This window comes from Coregonus lavaretus (assembly GCF_964263955.1).
Source record: "Coregonus lavaretus genome assembly, contig: HAP1_SCAFFOLD_695, whole genome shotgun sequence".
Lineage (NCBI taxonomy): Eukaryota > Metazoa > Chordata > Actinopteri > Salmoniformes > Salmonidae > Coregonus > Coregonus lavaretus.
The window spans coordinates 101870-125835 of record NW_028160859.1 but is presented as its reverse complement, the minus strand read 5'-3'; the positions used below and the strand labels follow the sequence as shown (position 1 = coordinate 125835).

At 44.6% G+C, this 23966-nt stretch overlaps 2 protein-coding genes across 2 annotated transcripts in view; both read right to left on the bottom strand.

Annotated features, from left to right (window-relative positions):
- Positions 1 to 13367, bottom strand: part of LOC311121383 (teashirt homolog 1-like) — a gene marked incomplete at its 5' end in the record, with an annotated part of 64298 nt that extends 50931 nt beyond the window's left edge. The window contains one exon of the mRNA XM_084195883.1: positions 13265 to 13367. Within this exon, the coding sequence (XP_084052009.1) occupies positions 13265 to 13367 (103 nt within the window). The remainder of the gene's footprint in view (positions 1 to 13264) is intronic.
- An 8291-nt stretch (positions 13368 to 21658) lies between these two features.
- Positions 21659 to 23966, bottom strand: part of LOC311121385 (zinc finger protein 407-like) — a gene marked incomplete at both ends in the record, with an annotated part of 51221 nt that continues 48913 nt past the window's right edge. The window contains one exon of the mRNA XM_084195884.1: positions 21659 to 21875. Coding sequence (XP_084052010.1) covers positions 21659 to 21875 — 217 coding nt within the window. The remainder of the gene's footprint in view (positions 21876 to 23966) is intronic.

The window sequence follows — 23966 nt, the reverse complement described above, 5'->3', positions numbered from 1 at the left end:
ATATTTACACATGTTAAGTTTGCTGAAAATAAACGCAGTTGACAGTGAGAGGACGTTTCTTTTTTTGTTAAGTTTACAATGTAGAAAATAGTAAAAATAAAGAAAAACCCTGGAATGAGTAGGTGTGTCCAAACTTTTGACTGGTACTGTATGTATGTATGTATATTATTTTACTGCTCTAGGGATATAATTATTGTTTGGATAACCTTATTTACTATTATGTATTGATTTGTATCTTTCATTTTTTCACTCTTTATGCGATGCGCACTGCAGAGAACACCGGAAGAAGAATTACCACAGTGAGTTATTGTAACAATGACGCTGTGAGTCGAGAAGCAGGTGCAGGTGAAACGTTTCATAAAACAACAAACATGAAACGAGACAGCGTAACATTGGCGATATAGCATGATCACAGGAACAATACCGACTGAGGACTAAACGTAAGGGAGGGACATATAAATGGGAGGTAATGAGGAAGGTAATGGAGTCCAAGTGTGAATCATAATGATCTGCAGGTGCGCGTAATGATGGATGCCAGGTGTGCTTAATGATGAATCCCAGGACCGGTGGTTAGTATTCCGGCGACGTCGCACGCCAGAGGGGAGGAGCAGGAGTAGACGTGACAATTATTGTAATGTTTGTTTATGTGTCAATTAATCCCATAAGGGATGGGTTGCCAATTGCCGATTTGACACGAAAATAAAATGTCATTCATTCATACAGATAGGACTTCACACACACACACACACACACACACACACACACACACACACACACACACACACACACACACACACACACACACACACACACACACACACACACACACACACACACACACACACAGGCTGGACAGAGAGATGTTTTGAACTTCACTCAGCATGTATTGACCAAACAACACCAAGAATGTACAGATGCAGAGAGGCTCCGTTGGATTGGATAACGATGTCTGCAAAGCTGAAGGATTCCTTTCCGACGCAGTGTGTGTGTGTGTGTGTTTGTATGATGTTGATGAGAATAAAATAGGACTGGTGAATGACTGAGTACCCCAGAGTGAGAGGGACCTACACTATGGCAAAGGGGAGGGAGAAAGATTGTAAAATCTGTTAGTTAGAACCAGTGGTGCTAATATTGGTCTAGTGAAGCCAGTCCACATATGACCATTCGATACCAATTGAGACTGCACATAGCATCACACGCACACAACCCACCCCTCCTAGCACACACACACCCCTCCCCAGTAATCAAAGGCTATTAACTCCCAGTGCTTTCACAACAAAACAGATGTAAGATTCATGAGTGGTGCAGGCCAGTGACTGTTGTCTTTACCTACAGGCTAGTAAAAAAAACAATTAGTGTAGCGTTGGCCCCACTGTCCGGCACGATCAATTGTCCCTGATAGTCTTATAAGCCTATTGCCCGAGTGAAACGGTTCTCTCTGAACTCCATCTCTAGTAGACACACAGAGAGACAGACACCCTCCTCCTGGATTAAGACTCAGCTCTGCAAGCCCTGACACAGAGATGGAGACAGAGGCTGGGCATGTTACCTAGTGTGGGGAAGGACCCTCAGAACATGGATCTATGGATGGAGAGGTGTATGTGTGGGGAGGGGGAGGGTGGAGGGAGGCAGGGTGTGTTTGTGTGTGTTTGTGTGCGGGTGCATGCGTGTGTGCGTACATACTGTATGTATGTGCATGGATTTCTGCACGTACGTGCGTTTTTCCTTGTATCTGAGTGGTTATGTTTGTACCCGCTCACTCGTTCACGCTGCTCATTCCATGGGTAAGCGAATACTCCTACCATTGTCCCATTGTCTCCCCCAAGCAACTTCAACCGGTGTTTTGGCTTGTATCCACAGCACTAACTTGCGAGTTTGTGATCTCCCGCTAGTTTAGTAAAGTGCAGCCAGGATCCATACAATGAGTAAGTCCTCCTCCTTCTCTCTGTTTATTGTACTGGTGCATGTGTGATCAAGTCTGTGTTGCTTGTGTGTGTTTGCAATTTCACCGGCGGGGCTTGTTTTCAGGAGGCAGGGTGTGGGTTGTGCTTGCGAACTCATTTTAGCTCACAACAAGCTTGTAGCATGGCTAATACTAGACAGAATGCCTCAAAGCTCAATGCGGAAGAGGGTTACGTATCAAACACCACACCCCATGAACTACTCAATCAACAAAAAGAGTTCTATAAAGATCTAATAGATCTGCAGGAAAATACATGTAAGTCCTTTCTGCAACTCTTTATGGATTCTACCAACAAAAGGGTTGATGATCTGTTTAAGGATTTAATGGAATTTAAACACAGTTTGGAGTTTACTCAGTCAGAGGTGGAGCTATAGACCTATTGACACACACGGACACACACCCACACTGTCACGCCCTGGCTCGGGGGACTCTCGTATGTTGAGCCAGGGTGTTAGTTTCTATGTTTTGTTGTGGGTCTAGGTTATTGTATCTCTTTGTTTGAGTGACTCCCAATCAGAGGTAACGAGTGTCAGCTGTTGGCTCGTTGTCTCTGATTGGGAGCCATATTTAAACTGTCTGTTTTCACTTTGTGTTTTGTGGTTTCTTGTTCCTTTTGGTTTGGTTATCGAAGGACTTCACGTTTCGCTATTTATTTTGATTGTGTGATCTAGTAATAAAAAGAATATGTTCACTTTCAACGCTGCGCCTTGGTCTCCCTCCTTAAGCGATCGTGACAGAAGAAACCACCAAGATATGACCAAGCAGCGTGTCCAGGAGCCATCGCCAGGTAGATCCCTCACAGATCTCCTTCGCCTCCTGGACTGGGTCAAGCCGAGTGAGGAAGATAAGGGCTTGACATTATGGCAGAAGGGCGAGAGGCTGGCGAGGAACATGGAGACCTGGTCCACGGGTAGGAGAGACGCCCCGAAAATTTTTAGGGGGGGGCTCACGATGTCGGACCAGCAGGAGGTCGCGATAGAGCGGCCCAGTGGGTTGCCGGAGAAGGCCGCCGGGTTACGGGGGCCACTGGTCGAAGAGGGGATGGAGGAAGTAGAGGCACGGCGAGAGGTACTGGCGTGTGTTGCCAGTCCGGTCCGGCCCGTTCCAGATCCCGGTGTAGAGCCAGTGGTGTGTGTCCCCAGTACGGTCCGGTCTATTCCTGCTCCCCGCACCGAACCTGCGGTGTGCGTCGACAGCCCAGCCCGGCCCGTTCCTGCTCTCCGCACCAGGTCTGGGGTGCGCGTCGCCAGCCCAGTCCGGCCCATTCCTGCTCCCCGCACCGAACCTGCGGTGTGCGTCGACAGCCCGGCTCTGCCCGTTCCTGCTCTCCGCACCAGGTCTGTGGTGCGCGTCGCCAGCCCGGTCCGGCCCATTCCTGCTCCCAGCACCAAGTCTGTGGGGCGTTTCGTCAGCCCGGTCCGGCCCATTCCTGCTCCCCGCATCAAGTCTGTGGTGCGTCTCGTCAGCCCGGCTCTGCCCGTTCCTGCTCTCCGCACCAGGTCTGTGGTGCGCGTCGCCAGCCCGGTCCGGTCCATTCCTGCTCCCCGCGTTAAGTCTGTGGTGCGTCTCGTCAGCCCGGCTCTGCCCGTTCCTGCTCTCCGCACCAGGTCTGTGGTGCGCGTCGCCAGCCCGGTCCGGCCCATTCCTGCTCCCAGCACCAAGTCTGTGGGGCGTTTCGTCAACCCTGTCCGGCCCGCTCCTGCTCCCCACACCAAGCCAGTGGTGTGCGTCGTCAGTGCGGCACGGCACGTGCCTGTTCCACTGGAGCCGGATCCGCCGCCTAGGCGGAGTGCCCACCCGGTCCCTCCCTTGTTGTGTTTCGTTGGCGCGGTCGGAGTCCGCGCCTTTAGGGGGGGGTACTGTCACGCCCTGGCTCGGGGGACTCTCGTATGTTGAGCCAGGGTGTTAGTTTCTATGTTTTGTTGTGGGTCTAGGTTATTGTATCTCTTTGTTTGAGTGACTCCCAATCAGAGGTAACGAGTGTCAGCTGTTGGCTCGTTGTCTCTGATTGGGAGCCATATTTAAACTGTCTGTTTTCACTTTGTGTTTTGTGGTTTCTTGTTCCTTTTGGTTTGGTTATCGAAGGACTTCACGTTTCGCTATTTATTTTGATCGTGTGATCTAGTAATAAAAATAATATGTTCACTTTCAACGCTGCGCCTTGGTCTCCCTCCTTAAGCGATCGTGACACACACATTTACTCTACTTTGTTCATGTGTTTCACCTAACCTCAAGACCAAAAACACACATTGCTCTAAATGTCATAACCCTCTGAAGTCTTCAGTGGTGTTATGTGGACTGTATCAATGTGCATTCCATAGGAAGTGCACCCCTATTGATAAAACTAACACACATGTATGGTTGTATTGGACATGTGAGGCATGCACTTCTATGTTTCTGTTCCACTCTCTGGATGATTCCGACTGTGTATATATCTCTCTTAGTTGGGCAGGATATCAACCCTGATAACATGGTCTTTAACCCATTAGATATTAATGAAGCGAATGATAAATATAATGATTGTGTCGATTCAAATTTCCTGAAATTTACCAGAAATAAGTATTATCACTTGTGATTACTATAATGTTAAGCAATTTAACAACCTGTATAGCAGTTTATCTAATTCCAAGACAAGCTTATTTTTTACCTTTCATTTGAATGTTCGCAGTCTTCCTAGAAATCATGACCACTTACAGAAACATGGTTGACTGAAGAGACAACCATGCTTTATGACATGTCTCCTTATAATGCTGTTCACCACTGTAAAACATCAAGAGTGGGAGGAGGAGGAGTGGCCATTTCTGTTCATAAATATTTACAATTCTTGTAAGAGAGGACCTCGCACTTACATCTGATAACATTGATGTTGAATCTCTTTTCATAGAAATTCCCTCCTGTTCATCTTTTGGTGGTAAAATTTGATGCATCTATCAGCCACCTGATTCTGAACCTTGGATTTGACTAATAATGAAGATAACATTTGTTTTCTATTGGGTGATTACAACATAAATGTATTTAAAAGTGAGAACCACTCACTGACATCTGCTTTTTTGAATACTTTATACTCCAGCTATCTGTAGCCCCTCATCTACAAGCCCACAAGAGTGACTAGTTCAATATTTTGAATAACGTGGCTAATACAGGTATACTTTATACTAACATTTCTGACCACTTTCCAATGTTCTACTTCTCTTTGGCAGCTGGAAATGAACTGATGGGAATGATTAATAGCATTAAATGTAGAATATTTAACAAAAGTAATTGTGAGCGCTTTAAGATGTTGATTGATGATATTAAATGGGAAAATGTTTATAAATCAGGCTGATGTGGAGTCTGCTTACCAGACTTTTCTCACATCTTTCAACTCTGTATTTCATTACATTTACACCATTTAGCAGACACTCTTATCCAGAGCGACTTACAAATTTCATCACTGCTTTCCATTAGTTAAACCACATACGAGAGCAGCAGAAGGGTTCTTGAAACCTTGGTTTACAACCGGTCTTCAAAATCCTGTTTAAAAAAGCTAGTTGTATAAAAAGTTTCTCACAAATCCCTCTCCCCAGAATTCTGCAAATTACAAAAAGTATAAGAACAAATTTACTCACCTACTTTGGATATCCCCCAAAATATATTTTACTAACAAATTCCAAGAATCCTTATATAATATAAAGTCAACTTGGAAAATCATCAATCAACTGTTGAATAAGAAAAAGGCATCTACAACTATTCCATCTCAATTTATTGTTGGAAATAAGACATATAGTGATCCTGATGTTATTTCATGTGAATTTAATAAATTTTTTGTGAATGTGTTAAAGAACATTTAGAAAACTGATGGAAATCCTTTGGATTACAATAAGGGACATTTCCCTTCTCTGCTTCAGTTTGATCCTCCTGATGTAATGGAGGTGATGGAGGTAATTGGTAACTTAAAGATATCAGCAGCAGGTCATGATGAGATCTGTGCCTCTTTGGTGAAATCAGTGTCTTCCTCGATTACTGAGCCTCTAACATATATCTTCACCAAATCGATGCAAACTGGTATTATTCCTAAAGATTTGAAAATTGCCAAAGTTATCCCCCTCTATAGATCTGGGATCCAAGATCTTTTACAAATTATCGGCCATTATCTGTACTACCATGTTTTTCTCAAATCCAAGAAAAAGTGGTGTATAAGAGAATGTTGAAACATGTAAATCAACACTGTATTCTATATGAGCACCAATATGGTTTCAACACTGTATTCTATATGAGCACCAATATGGTTTCAACACTGTATTCTATATGAGCACCAATATGGTTTTTATAAAGACTACTCCTCCGATATGGCTCTTTTGCAACTTGTGGATAAAATCTTTACAGCCCTTAACAACAATGAATACGCTCTTGGAATCTTTTTAGATTTATCCAAAGCGTTTAACACGGTTGATCATGAAATATTACTTTCTAAATTGCATTATTACGTTTTTCATAATTATACATATAATTGGTTATATAGTTATGTTTATGATAGAGAACTATTTGTTTATGCAAACGGCTGTGCATCTACCAGGGCCAAGATATCCTGTGGTGTGCCACAAGGTTCAATAACTGGACCTTTGTTATTCGTAATCTATATCAATGACCTTGCTGCTGTGTCTTCTACCGTACTTCCCATTCTCTTTGCTGATAATACCAATTAGATTTTACCACACAATAATTTTGATTCTCTAATTAATTAAGCCAACTCAGGTACAGTGCCTTGCAAAAGTATTCATCCCCCTTGGCGTTTTTCCTATTATGCTGCATTACAACCTGTAATTTAAATTGATTTTTATTTGGATTTCATGTAATGGACATACACAAAATAGTCAAAATTGGTGAAGTGAAATAAAAAAAATAACTTGTTTCAAAAAATTCTAAAAAATAAATAACGGAAAAGTGTTGAGTGCATATGTATTCACCCCCTTTTTCTATGAAGCCCCTAAATAAGATCTGGTGCAATCAATTACCTTCAGAAGTCACATAATTAGTTAAATAAAGCCCACCTGTGTGCAATCTAAGTGTCACATGATCTGTCACATAATCTCAGTATATATACACATGTTCTGAAAGGCCCCAGAGTCTGCAACACCAATAAGCAAGGGGCACCACCAAGCAAGCGGCACCATGAAGACCAAGGAGCTCTCCAAACAGGTCAGGGACAAAGTTGTGGAGAAGTACAGATCAGGGTTGGGTTATAAAAAAATATCAGAAACTTTAAACATCCCACGGAGCACCATTAAATACATTCTTAAAAAATTGAAAGAATATGGCACCACAACAAACCTGCCAAGAGAGGGCCGCCCACCAAAACTCACGGACCAGGCAAGGAGGGCATTAATCAGAGAGGCAACAAAGAGACCAAAGATAACCCTGAAGGAGCTGCAAAGCTCCACAGCAGAGATTGGAGTATCTGTCCATAGGACCACTTTAAGCCGTACACTGCACAGAGCTGGGCTTTACGGAAGAGTGGCCAGGAAAAAGCCATTGCTTAAGGAGAAAAATAAGCAAACACGTTTGGTGTTCGCCAAAAGGCATGTGGGAGACTCCCCAAAAATATGGAAGAAGGTACTCTGGTCAGATGAGACTAAAATTGAGCTTTTTGGCCATCAAGGAAAACGCTATGTCTGGCGCAAACCCAACACCTTTCATCACCCCGAGAACACCATCCCCACAGTGAAGCATGGTGGTGGCAGCATCATGCTGTGGGGATGTTTTTCATCAACAGGGACTGGGAAACTGGTCAGAATTGAAGGAATGATAGATGGCGCTAAATACAGGGAAATTCTTGTGAGAAACCTGTTTCAGGCTTCCAGAGATTTGAGACTGGGACGGAGGTTCACCTTCCAGCAGGACAATGACCCTAAGCATACTGCTAAAGCAACACTGGAGTGGTTTAAGGGGAAACATTTAAATGTCTTGGAATGGCCTAGTCAAAGCCCAGACCTCAATCCAATTGAGAATCTGTGGTGACTTAAAGATTACTGTATACCAGTGGAACCCATCCAACTTGAAGGAGATGGAGCAGTTTTGCCTTGAAGAATGGGCAAAAAATGTTTTGCATCTTCAAAGTGGTAGGCATGTTGTGTAAATCAAATGATATAAACCCCCCAAAAATCCATTATAATTCCAGGTTGTAAGGCAACGAAATAGGTAAAATGCCAAGGGAGGTGAATACTTTCGCAAGCCACTGTATGGCACATTTTCTGAATGGTTCCAGATAAACAAATTATCATTAAATGTTAAAAAATCTAACTTTATTGTATTCACTAGTAAGAATAAGAAATATTGTATTTAAAAAAAAAAATACTAAGAAAAAATAAAAGAAAAGAGCCAGACTCTCAATTGGTGGGAATGAAATGGAACAAGTCACATTCACTAGATTCCTCAGAGTTCTAATTGATGAAAAGTTATCCTGGAAAGATCATTTTCAATTTGTCTGTAGCAAAGTGATGAAATCTGTTGGTGTCATCAGAAAGATTAGTGGCTTGGTTCATCAGGCTTGCTTCCTAACTCTATACTATAGTTTAATTTACCCATCTCTCATTTAGTGTAATATTGTCTGGGCCAGTACATACTGTACGCCTCCTACCTACACAAATTACTCATCATACAAAATACATTTGCAAGACTAGCCACCTCCTCTAATTACCTGGCTCCATCTGCACCTTTGTTTAAGAAACTCAAAATATTGTCTATTTATGACATTAATGTACAGCAATTATGCACTTTCATCTACAAATACTCTTACCTCCCAGACAGTTTACCTAAACCCTGGTTTCTTTCAGGTTAATTCTGAAATCCATCTACAGTGGGGAAAAAAAGTATTTAGTCAGCCACCAATTGTGCAAGTTCTCCCACTTAAAAAGATGAGAGAGGCCTGTAATTTTCATCATAGGTACACATCAACTATGACAGACGAAATGAGAAAAAAAAATCCAGAAAATCACATTGTAGGATTTTTAATGAATTTATTTGCAAGTTATGCTGGAAAATAAGTATTTGGTCAATAACAAAAGTTTCTCAATACTTTGTTATATACCCTTTGTTGGCAATGACACAGGTCAAACGTTTTCTGTAAGTCTTCACAAGGTTTTCACACACTGTTGCTGGTATTTTGGCCCATTCCTCCATGCAGATCTCCTCTAGAGCAGTGATGTTTTGGGGCTGTCGCTGGGCAACACAGACTTTCAACTCCCTCCAAAGATTTTCTATGGGGTTGAGATCTGGAGACTGGCTAGGCCACTCCAGGACCTTGAAATGCTTCTTACGAAGCCACTCCTTCGTTGCCCGGGCGGTGTGTTTGGGATCATTGTCATGCTGAAAGACCCAGCCACGTTTCATCTTCAATGCCCTTGCTGATGGAAGGAGGTTTTCACTCAAAATCTCACGATACATGGCCCCATTCATTCTTTCCTTTACACGGATCAGTCGTCCTGGTCCCTTTGCAGAAAAACAGCCCCAAAGCATGATGTTTCCACCCCCATGCTTCACAGTAGGTATGGTGTTCTTTGGATGCAACTCAGCATTCTTTGTCCTCCAAACAAGACAAGTTGAGTTTTTACCAAAAAGTTATATTTTGGTTTCATCTGACCATATGACATTCTCCCAATCCTCTTCTGGATCATCCAAATGCACTCTAGCAAACTTACATTTACATTTTACATTTTAGTCTTTTAGCAGACGCTCTTATCCAGAGCGACTTACAGTTAGTGCATACATTTTTTTTTTTTTACTGGAATCGAACCCACAACCCTGGCGTTGCAAACGCCATGCTCTACCAACTGAGCTACATCCCTGCCGGCCATTCCCTCCCTGGCGTTGCAAACGCCATGCTCTACCAACTTCAGACGGGCCTGGACATGTACTGGCTTAAGCAGGGGGACACGTCTTGCACTGCAGGATTTGAGTCCCTGGCGGCGTAGTGTGTTACTGATGGTAGGCTTTGTTACTTTGGTCCCAGCTCTCTGCAGGTCATTCACTAGGTCCCCCCGTGTGGTTCTGGGATTTTTGCTCACCGTTCTTGTGATCATTTTGACCCCACGGGGTGAGATCTTGTGTGGAGCCCCAGATCGAGGGAGATTATCAGTGGTCTTGTATGTCTTCCATTTCCTAATAATTGCTCCCACAGTTGATTTCTTCAAACCAAGCTGCTTACCTATTGCAGATTCAGACTTCCCAGCCTGGTGCAGGTCTACAATTGTGTTTCTGGTGTCCTTTGACAGCTCTTTGGTCTTGGCCATAGTGGAGTTTGGAGTGTGACTGTTTGAGGCTGTGGACAGGTGTCTTTTATACTGATAACAAGTTCAAACAGGTGCCATTAATACAGGTAACGAGTGGAGGACAGAGGAGCCTCTTAAAGAAGAAGTTACAGGTCTGTGAGAGCCAGAAATCTTGCTTGTTTGTAGGTGACCAAATACTTATTTTCCACCATAATTTGCAAATAAATTCATTAAAAATCCTACAATGTGATTTTCTGGAAAAAAAATTCTCAATTTGTCTGTCATAGTTGACGTGTACCTATGATGAAAATTACAGGCCTCTCTCATCTTTTTAAGTGGGAGAACTTGCACAATTGGTGGCTGACTAAATACTTTTTTCCCCCACTGTTTATAACACAAGACACCCGCGATAACCTTCACCCTCCCCACTTCCGCACCTCACATAGTCAATTCTCGATCAGATACAGAGGTACCATACTCTGGAATTCTTATCTTCACATTGTCAAAACCTCATCATCCCTCAATAACTTTAAGCGAAGACTGGGGGTCAGCCTGATGAACCAAACTACCCAATATTCCCCTCCATGTAGCCTAACTCTCACACACAGACATAATCAAACATGTTTTTTCATGTATACTGAGTATATCATGTACAATTAAAATTAATATGCTTTGTTTAGCTGATTGATGTTCTTTTAATTTATTTTTTACTTATATTTTATGATGTGGTTTTCATATAAGCCCTTTTGGGCTTCCAACCTCACCTGCACACCATTTTTACCTGTTTTTTAATCTGTACTGTCTTTCACTTATTTCCTTTGATGCAAATAAATAAAACCTAAAAAACAGGTATGCACACTCTACCCAACCGGAGGAAGGCCTAGGTAGTGCACCATGTTGTACCATCATGTCTGAGACCAAAAGGTGAACCATCGCCCACCGATCAGGCTAGATTTTCTGCCAAGCAGCAACAACTGTTGACTTTATAAACGACTTAGGTTTAATACCAACAATAACACCAGCAACAAAAAGTGCAACTACTGAAGATAAACACATAACACAATCTGCTGCCCTTCACTCTGTTTATGTCCTCATTACCACCATGAACATGAAAACAGCTGGGCTGGAGCTGCTCACTAAAACCTCCACATGCCTATTGTCTTCTAGGGAAGCAGGGGATGAGGAGGAGAAAGAGGAGAAACGAGAGAGCGTGGAGGACCGGACAAGCTGTTGCGATGAGGGTGCGGCAGCGGTGAACAGGTGTCACTCCCACTGACGGGCTGCTTCTGGCTTCACCAAGTGCCCCTTGCCCCCAGAACATCCACCCACAGCTCCCTCAACCCCACACCGCTCCTCTTCCTCGCCTGGCAGACTGCTTCTAGAACACACTACCCCCTCACCCCACTGTCGAACTGCCGCCACTCAATCACATACCGAGACATTAGACAAAGTTTATCAATGTGGATGTATCAAATTACGGCAATAACATAATACAAGAAGTATAAATTTGTATTATGATTGAGTCAAAAGACGTAGAATATATTACACATTATGTGTGGGCATGTAAGAGTATGAAAGAGTTGTTGGTACATATTCATAACGGCTTGTAACATGTGTTTGTATGTAGTGGCTCAGTCAGTAGAGCACGCTGCTTGCAAAGAAAAGGCTTGTGGGTTGGATTCCCGCTGGGGCCACCTATATGTAAAATGTATGCACGCATGACAGTAAGTCACTTTGGATAAAAGCATCTGCTAAATGCCATATACAGTGCATTTGGAAAGTATTCAGACCCCTTGACTTTTTCCACATTTTGTTATGTTACAGCCCTAATTCTCTAATTTTTTTATTTATTTTTGATCCCCCATCAATCTACCCACAATGCCCCATAACGACAGAGGAGTGGCTTCCGTCTGGCCACTCTACCATAAATCCCTGATTGGTGGAATGCTGCAGAGATGATTGTCCTTCTGAAAGGTTCTCCCATCTCTACAGAGGAACTCTGGAGCTCTGTCAGAGTGACCATCGGGTTCTTGGTCACCTCCCTGACCAAGGCCCTTCTCCCCGGATTGCTCAGTTTGGCCGGGCGTCCAGCTCTAGGAAGAGTCTAGGTGGTTCCAAACTTCTTCCATTTAAGAACGATGGAGGCCACTGTGTTCTTGGGGACCTTCAATGCTGCATACATTTGTTGGTACCCTTCCCCAGATCTGTGCCTCGACACAATCCTGTCTCTGAGCTGCACTGTGAACTGTGGGATATATACACAGTTGTGTGCCTTTCCAAATCATGTCCAATCAATTGAATTTACCACAGGTGGACTCCAATCAAGTTGTAGAAACATCTTAGGAATGATCAATGGGAACAGGATGCACCTGAGCTCAATTTCTAGTCTCATAGCAAAGGGTCTGAATACTTATGTAAATAAAATATTTCTGTAATACATTTGCAGAAATTTCAAAAAAACTGTTTTTCCTTTGTCATTATGAGGTATTGTGTTTAGATTGATGAGGGGAAAAAAATAAATAATCAATTTTAGAATAAAGCTGTAATGTAACAAAATGTGGAAAAAGGGAAGGGGTCTGAATACTTTCAGAATGCGCTGTATATGATATATCATATTATGCAGCTAAGCTAAGCTAAGCTAGGCTGACAATACAGTGGCTCCCTGTACAGTCAGTGTACTACTACTCCTGTATATATATATATATATATCTCAGTCTTATCTTCAGGCCTTTGGCCACGTCGTCACTGTGTAAGATAGTGGTGCTAGAGGGATCGAGGCGTGTGCAGGTGTGTAGAACGCAGGAGGGGCGGTAATTACTCTGGTGTCAGCGCTGCCGCGGCGACTCCTCCCCAGCAGGGGCCGCAGGCATCCATAACCCGTCGTCCTGCCACGGGATAAACGCTGCGCCATCCATCACGCGCCCACTTGACAAATACCTTCTATAATAGAAGTTTATTTTTATGGGGGCCTGAATCAAGGACTTTCCCATGCATACAAAAACGTGTCACAATTATTTATGGCTTCTGCTGAGACGCACAATATGTCATATCAAACTCCCATCCTCCGCCCCCGGCGCCCGCGCCAGCCTGTCGATATCGCTGCTGCTATCAATAATGTGGAACACTGCTACGATAAGCCTCCAGGATTCTGAGGTCATTCCGCTGGCGCGAGTGCGCACAGAGGGACACGCACAGACACACATACACACTAGTCCTTGATGCACTGTAGGCACTTACTAGGCTGATACAGACACATGCACCATCCCACACACACACATGCACGCTCACACGCACGCACGCGCACACACACACACACACACACAGACAGAGACATGCAAACAAGCCTACACCTTTAATTATCCGCCCAGTTTCTACCATAATCCCCCTGACTAAAACAACTATTACCAAAACGAAAATACATGTTCAAAAATTAACCAGACTGTTTTGGAGAGAGGACAGACATAGATATATATGATATATGTTTGTCAATCAAATGGCAGGTAAGGTCAGAGCAAAACAAAACGGTCATGGACGAGTGAGCATGGGAGTGTGTGTGTGTGCATGCACGTACGTGCGCGTTTGCTAGAATGAGAGGCAAACAGTGGAGGAAATATAGAAGGAAAAAAATAACAACTGAAAGGAAATCCCTGCACTGCAGCCTCCAAATCTGAGAGCTGTCAATCTAGGTGAGTGGCAACCGCTTTTGCCCAGAGAAAAGGCAATAAATTGGGGTTCCAGATAAGGCCTGCAACACCAGTGCCATGCCTGACAAAAAATTAGCGGCTTTTCCGTAGGCTACTTGAGTGCTGTCAATCAGCGTGACTGCCAGGCTCCCACATCGCCAGTGGAGAGACAGAAGAAAAAACGGATTAGAGAGAGAGAGAGAGAGAGAGAGAGAGAGAGAGAGAGAGAGAGAGAGAGAGAGAGAGAGAGAGAGAGAGAGAGAGAGAGAGAGAGAGAGAGAGAGAGAGAGAGAGAGAGAGAGAGAGAGAGAGAGAGAGAGAGAGAGAGAGAGAGAGTGAGAGAGAGTGAGAGAGAGCATTAAGCTGGAGCTAGAGGAAAATGAATAAATATGATAAATATGATAATTGAAATGATGAGATTGTGGTACTTGGTGTTTTGGATTCTGCTACCCGCAGGGATTAGGCCCCATTCACTGCCATTTTCATTGCTGTGCTTCAACAACACACTCAGACAAACACACACACACACGGACACATGCACACGCACAAACTCAAGTATAGACTGCATTTTTCACTAGTCCTATGCTTCGCCAAAATCTCTTGGGCACTGACAAACCCTTAAACTAAAACTAGACGTCTAAAAACCAACAACAACACACACACACAAAAACAATAGCTCTTGGAACAACAGGATAACTTTGTCCTGTGAAGGCACTAGATGTATGGTCCAGGAGAGATAGCAGCAACAGTAAATGATTACCTTTTTACAAACTGGGCCTTTGTAATAAAATGTGTCGGGAGAGTATTATCAATTCACCAGTTCAGTGAAGATAGCATTTCTGAAGCCACAGAGAGAGAGGGGATCGCTATCAGGAGGGAAGCCCAAATCTGTATTCTTCAGTCCAGAAGGGAGGGCCTTAGACCTGTGTTTGTGTGTGCGTGTGTGTGTGTGCGTGTGTGTGTGTGTGTGTGTGTGTGTGTATGAGGGATAGGAGGGTGTGTGTATGGGGGATAGGAGGATGTGTGTATGGGGGATAGGAGGATGTGTGTATGAAGGTTGTATGAGGGAGGATTCTCTGAACCTTGTGGACACAAATGAGACAGAAGAGTGTCACATCAATAGTCACCCTGCTTAACATAATGTCCCACCAAGCAGCGACTGGGGCACGCCTCCTTGGACTGGGTATGCCCCTATCTCACTCCCCCTTTCCCTCTCGCTCTCTTTCTCTCTCTCGTTTTAAGCAGGTCATACATACATACATACGTGTATCTCTGTGTGAGTGCTATGGCCTGCAGCTCTGTCGGTCAGTCTGTCTGTGTCTGTCTGTCTGTGCGTGCATGAGTGTGTATATGTGAATTTTCAGCCATAGGGAAATAGATCTTAGCGGCTTAGCAGATGTCTCTTTCAAACACAAACACACACATACGCACACACACACACACCCTCCTCGCCCCAAACCCCACCCTACTCTTTATCACCCCCAAAGCCCAGGAAGGGGGAGGAGACATAGCGTATCATACATTTTAGAAGTGACCATGTGGCTGTACTGATGGAGATACAGATACCTGTAAGTCGCTCTGGATAAGAGCGTCTGCTAAATAATGTAAAATGTCAAATGTAAAAGATGGATGCATCCTTCTCTGTAGTCTGTTCAGGTTATGGAGTCCAGCCCTAATACTCTGTAGTCTGTTCAGGTTATGGAGTCCAGCCCTAATACTCTGGAGTCTGTTCAGGTTATGGAGTCCAGCCCTAATACTCTGGAGTCTGTTCAGGTTATGGAGTCCAGCCCTAATACTCTGTAGTCTGTTCAGGTTATGGAGTCCAGCCCTAATACTCTGGAGTCTTCCCTGATACACACACAGTCTGAGGCATACAGCCCAACTAGCGAACCACGCTGAAATCTCTCATTAAAAATGCACAGACTCCAGAAACAGAAACACAAATGGGTTTTGTTCCATCCTCCTCCTCTTCTCCCCCCCCCCCTCTTCTTTTCACAGGTGTCAAGAGAGATTTCATGGCCTGTGCCTATGTGTGAATTTACCACACCCCTTTTTAGTGCTAATTTGCCCTTTTAGGTTTAATCTCTCTGTGAGTGGCTTTCCTCGCCCTTTAATTAGGCAACGGGGAGCCGACACCAACACCAAACACACACACAGAGAAACACAGAGAGACACATGCGCATGCACGCACACACACACACACACACACACACACAGAAACAAGCACGCATGCATGCACACACACACACACACGTGCACACGCGCACACTACGCACACAAGACACTCTGCTATTGCTCTCCATGGGCTCCTTTCACACACAGCTCTAGTCACTGACACAGAACAGAGAGAGAAAGAGAGAACAAGAAAGTGTCACAGATACAGTTAGTGGGGAGAAAAAGAGAGAATGCATGTGTGCTACATGTGTGTGGGCGTGTGTGAAAGACAGAGAGAATGTTAAACTTTCACTCTTCCCTATCTCACAATTCCCCATCAAGTATCGTACTCACTTAACATTCTCTCTCCCTCCCACCCACCCACCGACCACCTGTATCAGACTAAACACCCCTAACCTAACCTTAACGGCGCCTCCACTTTAATAAGACTTTAATATCTGTTTCAATACTGCTTCTATTACAACATTTCCCAAACAAAGCCTGAGCACTAAAAAGGAAAATACAATAACAGAGGCGCTCGTTATGTGGAAATAAGAGGACCCTTAATTGGGGTCTGATAGCCTAACAGGCAGCACTCTGATTACCAAGCGCTGCACATTGGGTCAAATTAGCCCAGTGATGAGCAGCCAGGGGATTCAATTATGTTGGGAGAACAGAAATAATGCAGTGAAAGCTCCAAATAGGGGCACCGTAACAGGAAACATGGGACTCTGGTAAAAAAAAAACTGCTAATTGGTCTGTTGGTTGGGAAGTTTAGGCTGTTGGTTAATTAGGAATGCCACACTAAGACCAATACTTTCCTGGATAGGATTGGAAGCCACTAAGCAGCCATGTTGGTATTGCCATCACCGCTCCTGGCCATTCAGAAGAAGTCATTGAAAAACACAGAGGGAACCAACCAAGAGCCACTAGTCCCACAGTTTATCTTACATACATACATAGACCCATAGACTGGGTGTCAGTCTGTCCCCTGAATGGCCGCTAAATACCACAAGAGAGTGGCTCTCAGAGTGGAGCGAAGTGGAACAAAGGCCTGTTTGTTGCGGCTGATGTGTGATAAATGTGTCCGTCTGGGGGGAGTTTTCATGCTCGTCGGAGCAGGTCATTATGCAGGAAATGCCGGCTTAGCCTAGCCGAGCCGAGCAGCCCCCGTGCCCGTTTACTGGGCCGCACGCCACTGCATGCACCGTCTCTCTTCCCAAACCGTTTGGCTTTTCGCTCTCTCCCTAGCCGTCCCCTGGGGCACACTCACACTGAGCGGCACTCTCTGTGTCTCTGCCGTGATATCTCAACCAGGCCTACTGTAACGTGTGGAGCGTGGGGATGGGGGAGAGTCAACATCCAAATACACAAATAAGCCTCCCAGAGAGGGACTGAGAGAGGGGGGAGAGAGAGAGATGGAGAGAGAAAGAAAATGCGCAATAGAGAGAGAGAGAGAGCGAGGCAGAGGAGGGAGAGGGAGAGACAAACAAGCGAGTCCCCTGATAGTTGACTAGTTGCTACTGTACTCTGTCGGAGGGGAGACTCTCTTTCCAGAGCTCATGTCTTGGGGTGCAAAAAACGGCGATGTATTTCCAGGAAAAAACAGGCCCAAAGAAAGCCAGCAGGGAACCAAAAAGGTGTTCACCACGGGGGAATTCTCCAATTAACACCCGGAACTGCAATCAGCTTCAAGCCCGTGCATGCAGGCGTGCTGTACTCACTGTGTGTTTGTGTGAACGTGACGGAACAGAAAGACAGAAGACACGCCGTCTTCAGAGTTAGTGGGTATGCTTCCATCTGTTCAGATAATACATTGTATTAACATGTTCCTAATATTGTCTTTATATTGTAAATGTAGGTGTGTTTGTGTGAACGACTACAGACAGAAAGGCAGACGGGGAACAGATGAACTAAGGGACAAACAGAGTGAAAGATAGATTGAAAGACCAAGACATACAGTTCTGAGCCTTAAAAATTAGATTTTTCCAATGTTAATGTCCATTGTTAATGTCACAAACTCTCTCGCAGGGTGACACCAAGCCCCAAGTTCATTAGCAATCATCTGATCCTGTAACAATAACCCATGTAATGAAATATGTTTCTGAATATGCCCCTGACCGTGCAGTTACATCCACTTTAAAGGATATGTTATTTTTGTACGGCACTGCAGTATAGGTTAACGTTTGCTGTAGATCTGTCATAGACGGATAAATGTAGCCTATCCATGGTGTAAGTATGACAATGACAGGAACATAGTTTTTTCCTAAATTTATCGTGTCCTACTGCTTTGTAGTGTCCTACTGATGTTATTTGTTGAAAACGCTACAAGACTTGTTTCACGCAAGAAAGTATCACATATAACACATAGTTATTAGACACAGATGTTGTGTTTATTGTCTGTGCTTCAAATCGACACAGTTTCACGCGAAACTGAGCGGACACACTTTATTCCTAGAATAAACACATCACCTACACAAACACAGAAGCCGCTGTCACACAACAGGGGTGGGATATTTCATTAGACGCTGAAGGGACAGAGAGAGAGACATAGCGAGAGAGAGAGAGAAACAGAGATAAACAGTAAGACAGAGAGAGAAATGGAGAACAAACAGCGAGAGAGGGGGAGAGAGAGAGAGAAATAGCGATAGAGGGGGAGCGAGAGAGAGAGAGAGAGAGAGAGAGAGAGAGAGAGAGAGAGAGAGAGAGAGAGAGAGATATAGAGACAGAGACAGAGAAAGAGAGAGAGAGAGAGAGAGAGAGAGAGAGAGAGAGAGAGAGAGAGAGACAGAGAAAGAGAGAGAGACAGAGAGAGAGAGAGAGAGAGAGAGAGAGAGAGAGAGAGAGAGAGAGAGCGAGAGAGAGAGCGAGAGAGCGAGAGAGCGAGAGAGAGCGAGAGAGAGAGAGAGAGAGAGAGAGAGAGAGAGAGAGAGAGAGAGAGAGAAGAGAGAGAGCGAGAGAGAGAGAGAGAGAGAGAGAGAGAGAGAGAGAGAGAGAGGGAGAGATATGGGGAAAGCAGAAGAAAGCAAGAAAGACACAACTAAAGTAAAAGCCATTGAAAAACATATTTGTTTGCAATATCGCATAATAACAAATATGCATACAAATGAATTTGCCTGGTGGTTCAGATACGGTATTAAGATCATCATTTAAAAAGTGGCCCTTTTGCAAACCTCTACGGTAGTCATCGATCTTGTATTATTAGGGCAAATAGAAACTGCACCAAGCAGGAACAATGCCTTGAAGAAGTGCTGGAGCCAGCCACTAAGCAGCACATCCAAACACATAATTATGAGGCATTTGATTGCTATGCCCTCAAGATGCACAATTATAACCTAAGTCCAAAATTGGGGAGATTTTTTACAATTAAACAGTGGGATGAAGACGCTCTAACAATGCTAATGATGACTTATGACCTGTGTGGGTATGAAAGGGCTTTATATTACGCCACTGCTAGGTATATGGGATGGGACGGGTAGCTGTTTATATACCCTCAGTGCCCTCTAACCGATGGTGCATCTGAAATGGCAACCTATTCTCTATATAGTGCACTACCTTAAACCAGAGCCATGAGGCTCTGGTGAAAGGAAGTGCACTGTGTAGGGAATAGGGCACCATTTTGGACAAACCTCAAAGAAATATGGCCATTGACCATTTAGCCATCCCATTCAGAAACAACTCTGTACTAGACCTTCTGTGGTGAAACAAGGCCCCAGAGGAAGCTAGCCTAACACTTTAACAAGAACAATTCTGTTTACCTATAAGATATCATACTGTACCTGTAGCTCTACCACCACCACCAGCCTTGTGATATCGCAGTGCACATCTCAGAAGCACTGCCACTTCCCTGCGCCCTATCTCTGAGTCCATCTCACGAGGAAGACAATTGTTGTTACCATTTTATTTAAAAAATTGCCCTATCAGCAATATCCTCCCCCCCAAACCCCCCCCAAACCATATTCTCCTGGTTTCTTTCATATTTTTTCTAATCATAATTTCCCTCCATCATTTCTGTCTGGCTCTAATTCCCTCCTCTCTTCCTCCCTTTCTCCCTCCTCCGTTTGCAGAGGACCTCTCCTTTCATCCTTGAGAAGGGCTTTAATTCGAAGTGCGACAGCGTTGAATAAAGAAAGGGTGAAAAAAAGGAGGGAGCGAGACGGCACCGAGAGGAGCGCCGCAGACGTCCGAGTGTCAATCAATCGCGGCTGTGAGGGGCCCGTGACTGGGCTACGGAGGAGAAAGAGAGGAGAGGAAAGAGCGAGAGAAGGAAAGAGAGAGAGTCTGTGTTTGATCTGTGTCTTTCAAAGGGAAAACAGCAGGAAGGGCCATCACAGGCGATTTGCCTCTCCCTGCCAGCTCCGGTGCCATCCTGACAGAGAGCAATCACAAGCAGGTTAATTCAACATCTACCTTCTTAATCTTTTTTTCCCTCTCTCCTTTCTTTTGGTCTCGTTCTGTCGTCTCGGATGAAACATTGCTTCCCTTTTTCAGAGAGCCCCACAAGAGCACTTTAAACACAAACAGACCTTCTTTCAACCTTCTGTGGGTGTGAGGGTGAGGGGGTATGTGGGGGTGGGATAGTGGGGGGGTAAGGGTGTCCAGGGGGGTGAGGCAGAGTGTAGGGGAATAAGAAGCAGGTATTTTGCCAACCATAACTCTGTGGAAGGCAAAGAGAGGCCGGTGAACAGTCAGCAGATTCAGCACACAGAGACAAAACACAGACCCATCCTGTCTCCATAGAAACTAAAGAACTAAAGCCATAGTGTTTCCTTCTCCATGCTCTATGGCCATGTCTCCCCACCCCAGTAATGGTATCCTCTCCTGGCCAACGTCTGTCCTGGTCTGTGTTCCGTGCACTATTTCTTACTAGAGCCCTATGGACCCTAGTCAAAAGTAGTGCAGTAAATAGGGAATAGGGCGCCATTTGGGACGCAGCCTTGGACTAGAGTGGCTAGCTACCACATGCTTTTCTATACAGAGGTAAAAGCACCAGGTCAGAGGGATAACAGGATAAAAGGTGTCCTTTCGGTTCCAGAGAAGGACATTCACTCTCTAGATTGGATTTGGGGCCTTCAAGGACACAGGAAAAACACTCAACGCAAAAGATAGATCCAATACAGGAGGAACAGATTTGCTATGGAGGAGGAGGGGGGGGGTAGAGGAGGGAAGGAAGAGGAGGGGGGAGGAGGAGGAGGAGGTAGAGGAGGAGGGGGGAGGAAGGGTGGAGGAGGAGGAACAGGAGGAGGAGGAGAATTAAGAGGTGGAGGGAAGGAGGAGGAGGAGGAGGAGGAGGAGGAGTGATTGGCAGGGCACTGTATCCTTACATCCAGCACTGCCTCTCAGTGGCTTACAGGCATCACCAAATACAGCAGCTTACTCTACGTACCGTCTACACACACAACACACACTCTACCGTCTACACAAACAAACATGATACCACTCCCCTGAGAGAGAGAGAGAGAGAGAGAGAGAGAGAGGTGTCAGGGGAGCTGTTACCCAGAGGAGAGAGTCAGAGTGAAAATCAGTGTGAGTATGTGTGTGTGTGTGTGTTTGTATGTTTAATCGCTTGCATGTGTGTGTGAGTTCACTCGTGTGCGTGCGTACGCGTGTGTTCACTCGCAGGCGTGTGTGTAGATAGGGGTTATCCTACCTGCGTGCAGGTAGGCCAAGTCAGGGTTCTCAATGTCAGGGTGATGTTCCTTCAGATGGTTCCTGAAGTCCATGGGGCCGTTGGTGCCGTAGTCACACTTGGGGCAGTTGTACATCTTCACTCCCTCGTGCTTCCCCGTGTGCAGGATGTGCTTTCGGATGTTCTCCGCACAGTTGGATCTATTGGGAGATGAACAGATAGAGATTGAAGGAGGAATAGTTCATTCAATTAGAAGATCAAAGATCAAAGAAAAAGGACAGGAAGGAGAAGAGAGAAGAAGAAAATCCCTAGACAATAGAGGATGTTCCCCTTGGAAGGTTTACTGTACTGACAGTTTGGTTTTGTTCTAATGACACTAATAAAATGAATCAAGTGGATTGAACTCAAACAATTTAGTTGTGGGGCTGAGGGAGCATGTTTACGGAGTCTACATATTTGGAGAGACTCTTAAAGCCTCCTGTGACTATGCAATACACACATAATCAGAAACAGGTGGAAAGCAAAGTGATAAACAATGATAGACAATTCTACAATTTGTGAGATACATTTACATGATGTAGATGCACTGGTGTTTTGCCACTGTTGTTTTCAAACAGCCCTTGGTTCCTCTTGCATGTTACAGACATTTCACTATAGGAGTATGACACTCCTGCAACAGGGTGAAAGTTAAAAACAAAATGTTTATATAATATTTTGACGAGGTCTACCATGTTTGTAATCTCGGAACCCTGAACCAAATCTCGTATCCACTGGCCAGCTACTAGATGTGATTCTGGGGGCTGAGGTTTTCAAAACGGCACTCAAGTAAATGTAACAGAAAATACTACCCCTCTCAAAGCCAATGCCAATGCCTGTGGATGTTCATGTGTCTCCTGTGGCTGTGCTAGGTGTAGTAGTGTAGCGAGGTAAATGGTATAGTAGTGTAGTGGTATTTTAAACCACTTCGCATTTTATTTAAAGTGACTTACAGTGCAGTAAGTACATAGATGTTTAACTATGTGTATGATCTACAGTGGGGAAAAAAGGATTTAGTCAGCCACCAATTGTGCAAGTTCTCCCACTTAAAAAGATGATAGAGGCCTGTAATTTTCATCATAGGTACACGTCAACTATGACAGAAAAATGGAGGAAAAAAAATCCAGAAAATCGCATTGTAGGATTTTTAATGAATTTATTTGCAAATTATGGTGGAAAATAAGTATTTGGTCACCTACAAACAAGCAAGATATCTGGCTCTCACAGACCTGTAACTTCTTCTTTAAGAGGCTCCTCTGTCCTCCACTCGTTACCTGTATTAATGGCACCTGTTTGAACTTGTTATCAGTATAAAAGACACCTGTCCACAACCTCAAACAGTCACACTCCAAACTCCACTATGGCCAAGACCAAAGAGCTGTCAAAGGACACCAGAAACAAAATGGTAGACCTGCACCAGGCTGGGAAGACTGAATCTGCAATAGGTAAGCAGCTTGGTTTGAAGAAATCAACTGTGGGAGCAATTATTAGGAAATGGAAGACATACAAGACCACTGATAATCTCCCTCGATCTGGGGCTCCATGCAAGATCTCACCCCGTGGGGTCAAAATGATCACAAGAACGGTGAGCAAAAATCCCAGAACCACACGGGGGGACCTAGTGAATGACCTGCAGAGAGCTGGGACCAAAGTAACAAAGCCTACCATCAGTAACACACTACGCCGCAAGGGACTCAAATCCTGCAGTGCAAGACGTGTCCCCCTGCTTAAGCCAGCATGTCCAGGCCCGTCTGAAGTTTGCTAGAGTGCATTTGGATGATCCAGAAGAGGATTGGGAGAATGTCATATGGTCAGATAAAACCAAAATATAACTTTTTGGTAAAAACTCAACTCGTCGTGTTTGGAGGACAATGAATGCTGAGTTGCATCCAAAGAACACCATACCTACTGTGAAGCATGGGGGTGGAAACATCATGCTTTGGGGCTGTTTTTCTACAAAGGGACCAGGACGACTGATCCGTGTAAAGGAAAGAATGAATGGGGCCATGTATCGTGAGATTTTGAGTGAAAACCTCCTTCCATCAGCAAGGGCATTGAACATGAAACGTGGCTTGGTCTTTCAGCATGACAATGATCCCAAACACACCGCCCGGGCAACGAAGGAGTGGCTTCGTAAGAAACATTTCAAGGTCCTGGAGTGGCCTAGCCAGTCTCCAGATCTCAACCCCATAGAAAATCTTTGGAGGGAGTTGAAAGTCCGTGTTGCCCAGCGACAGCCCCAAAACATCACTGCT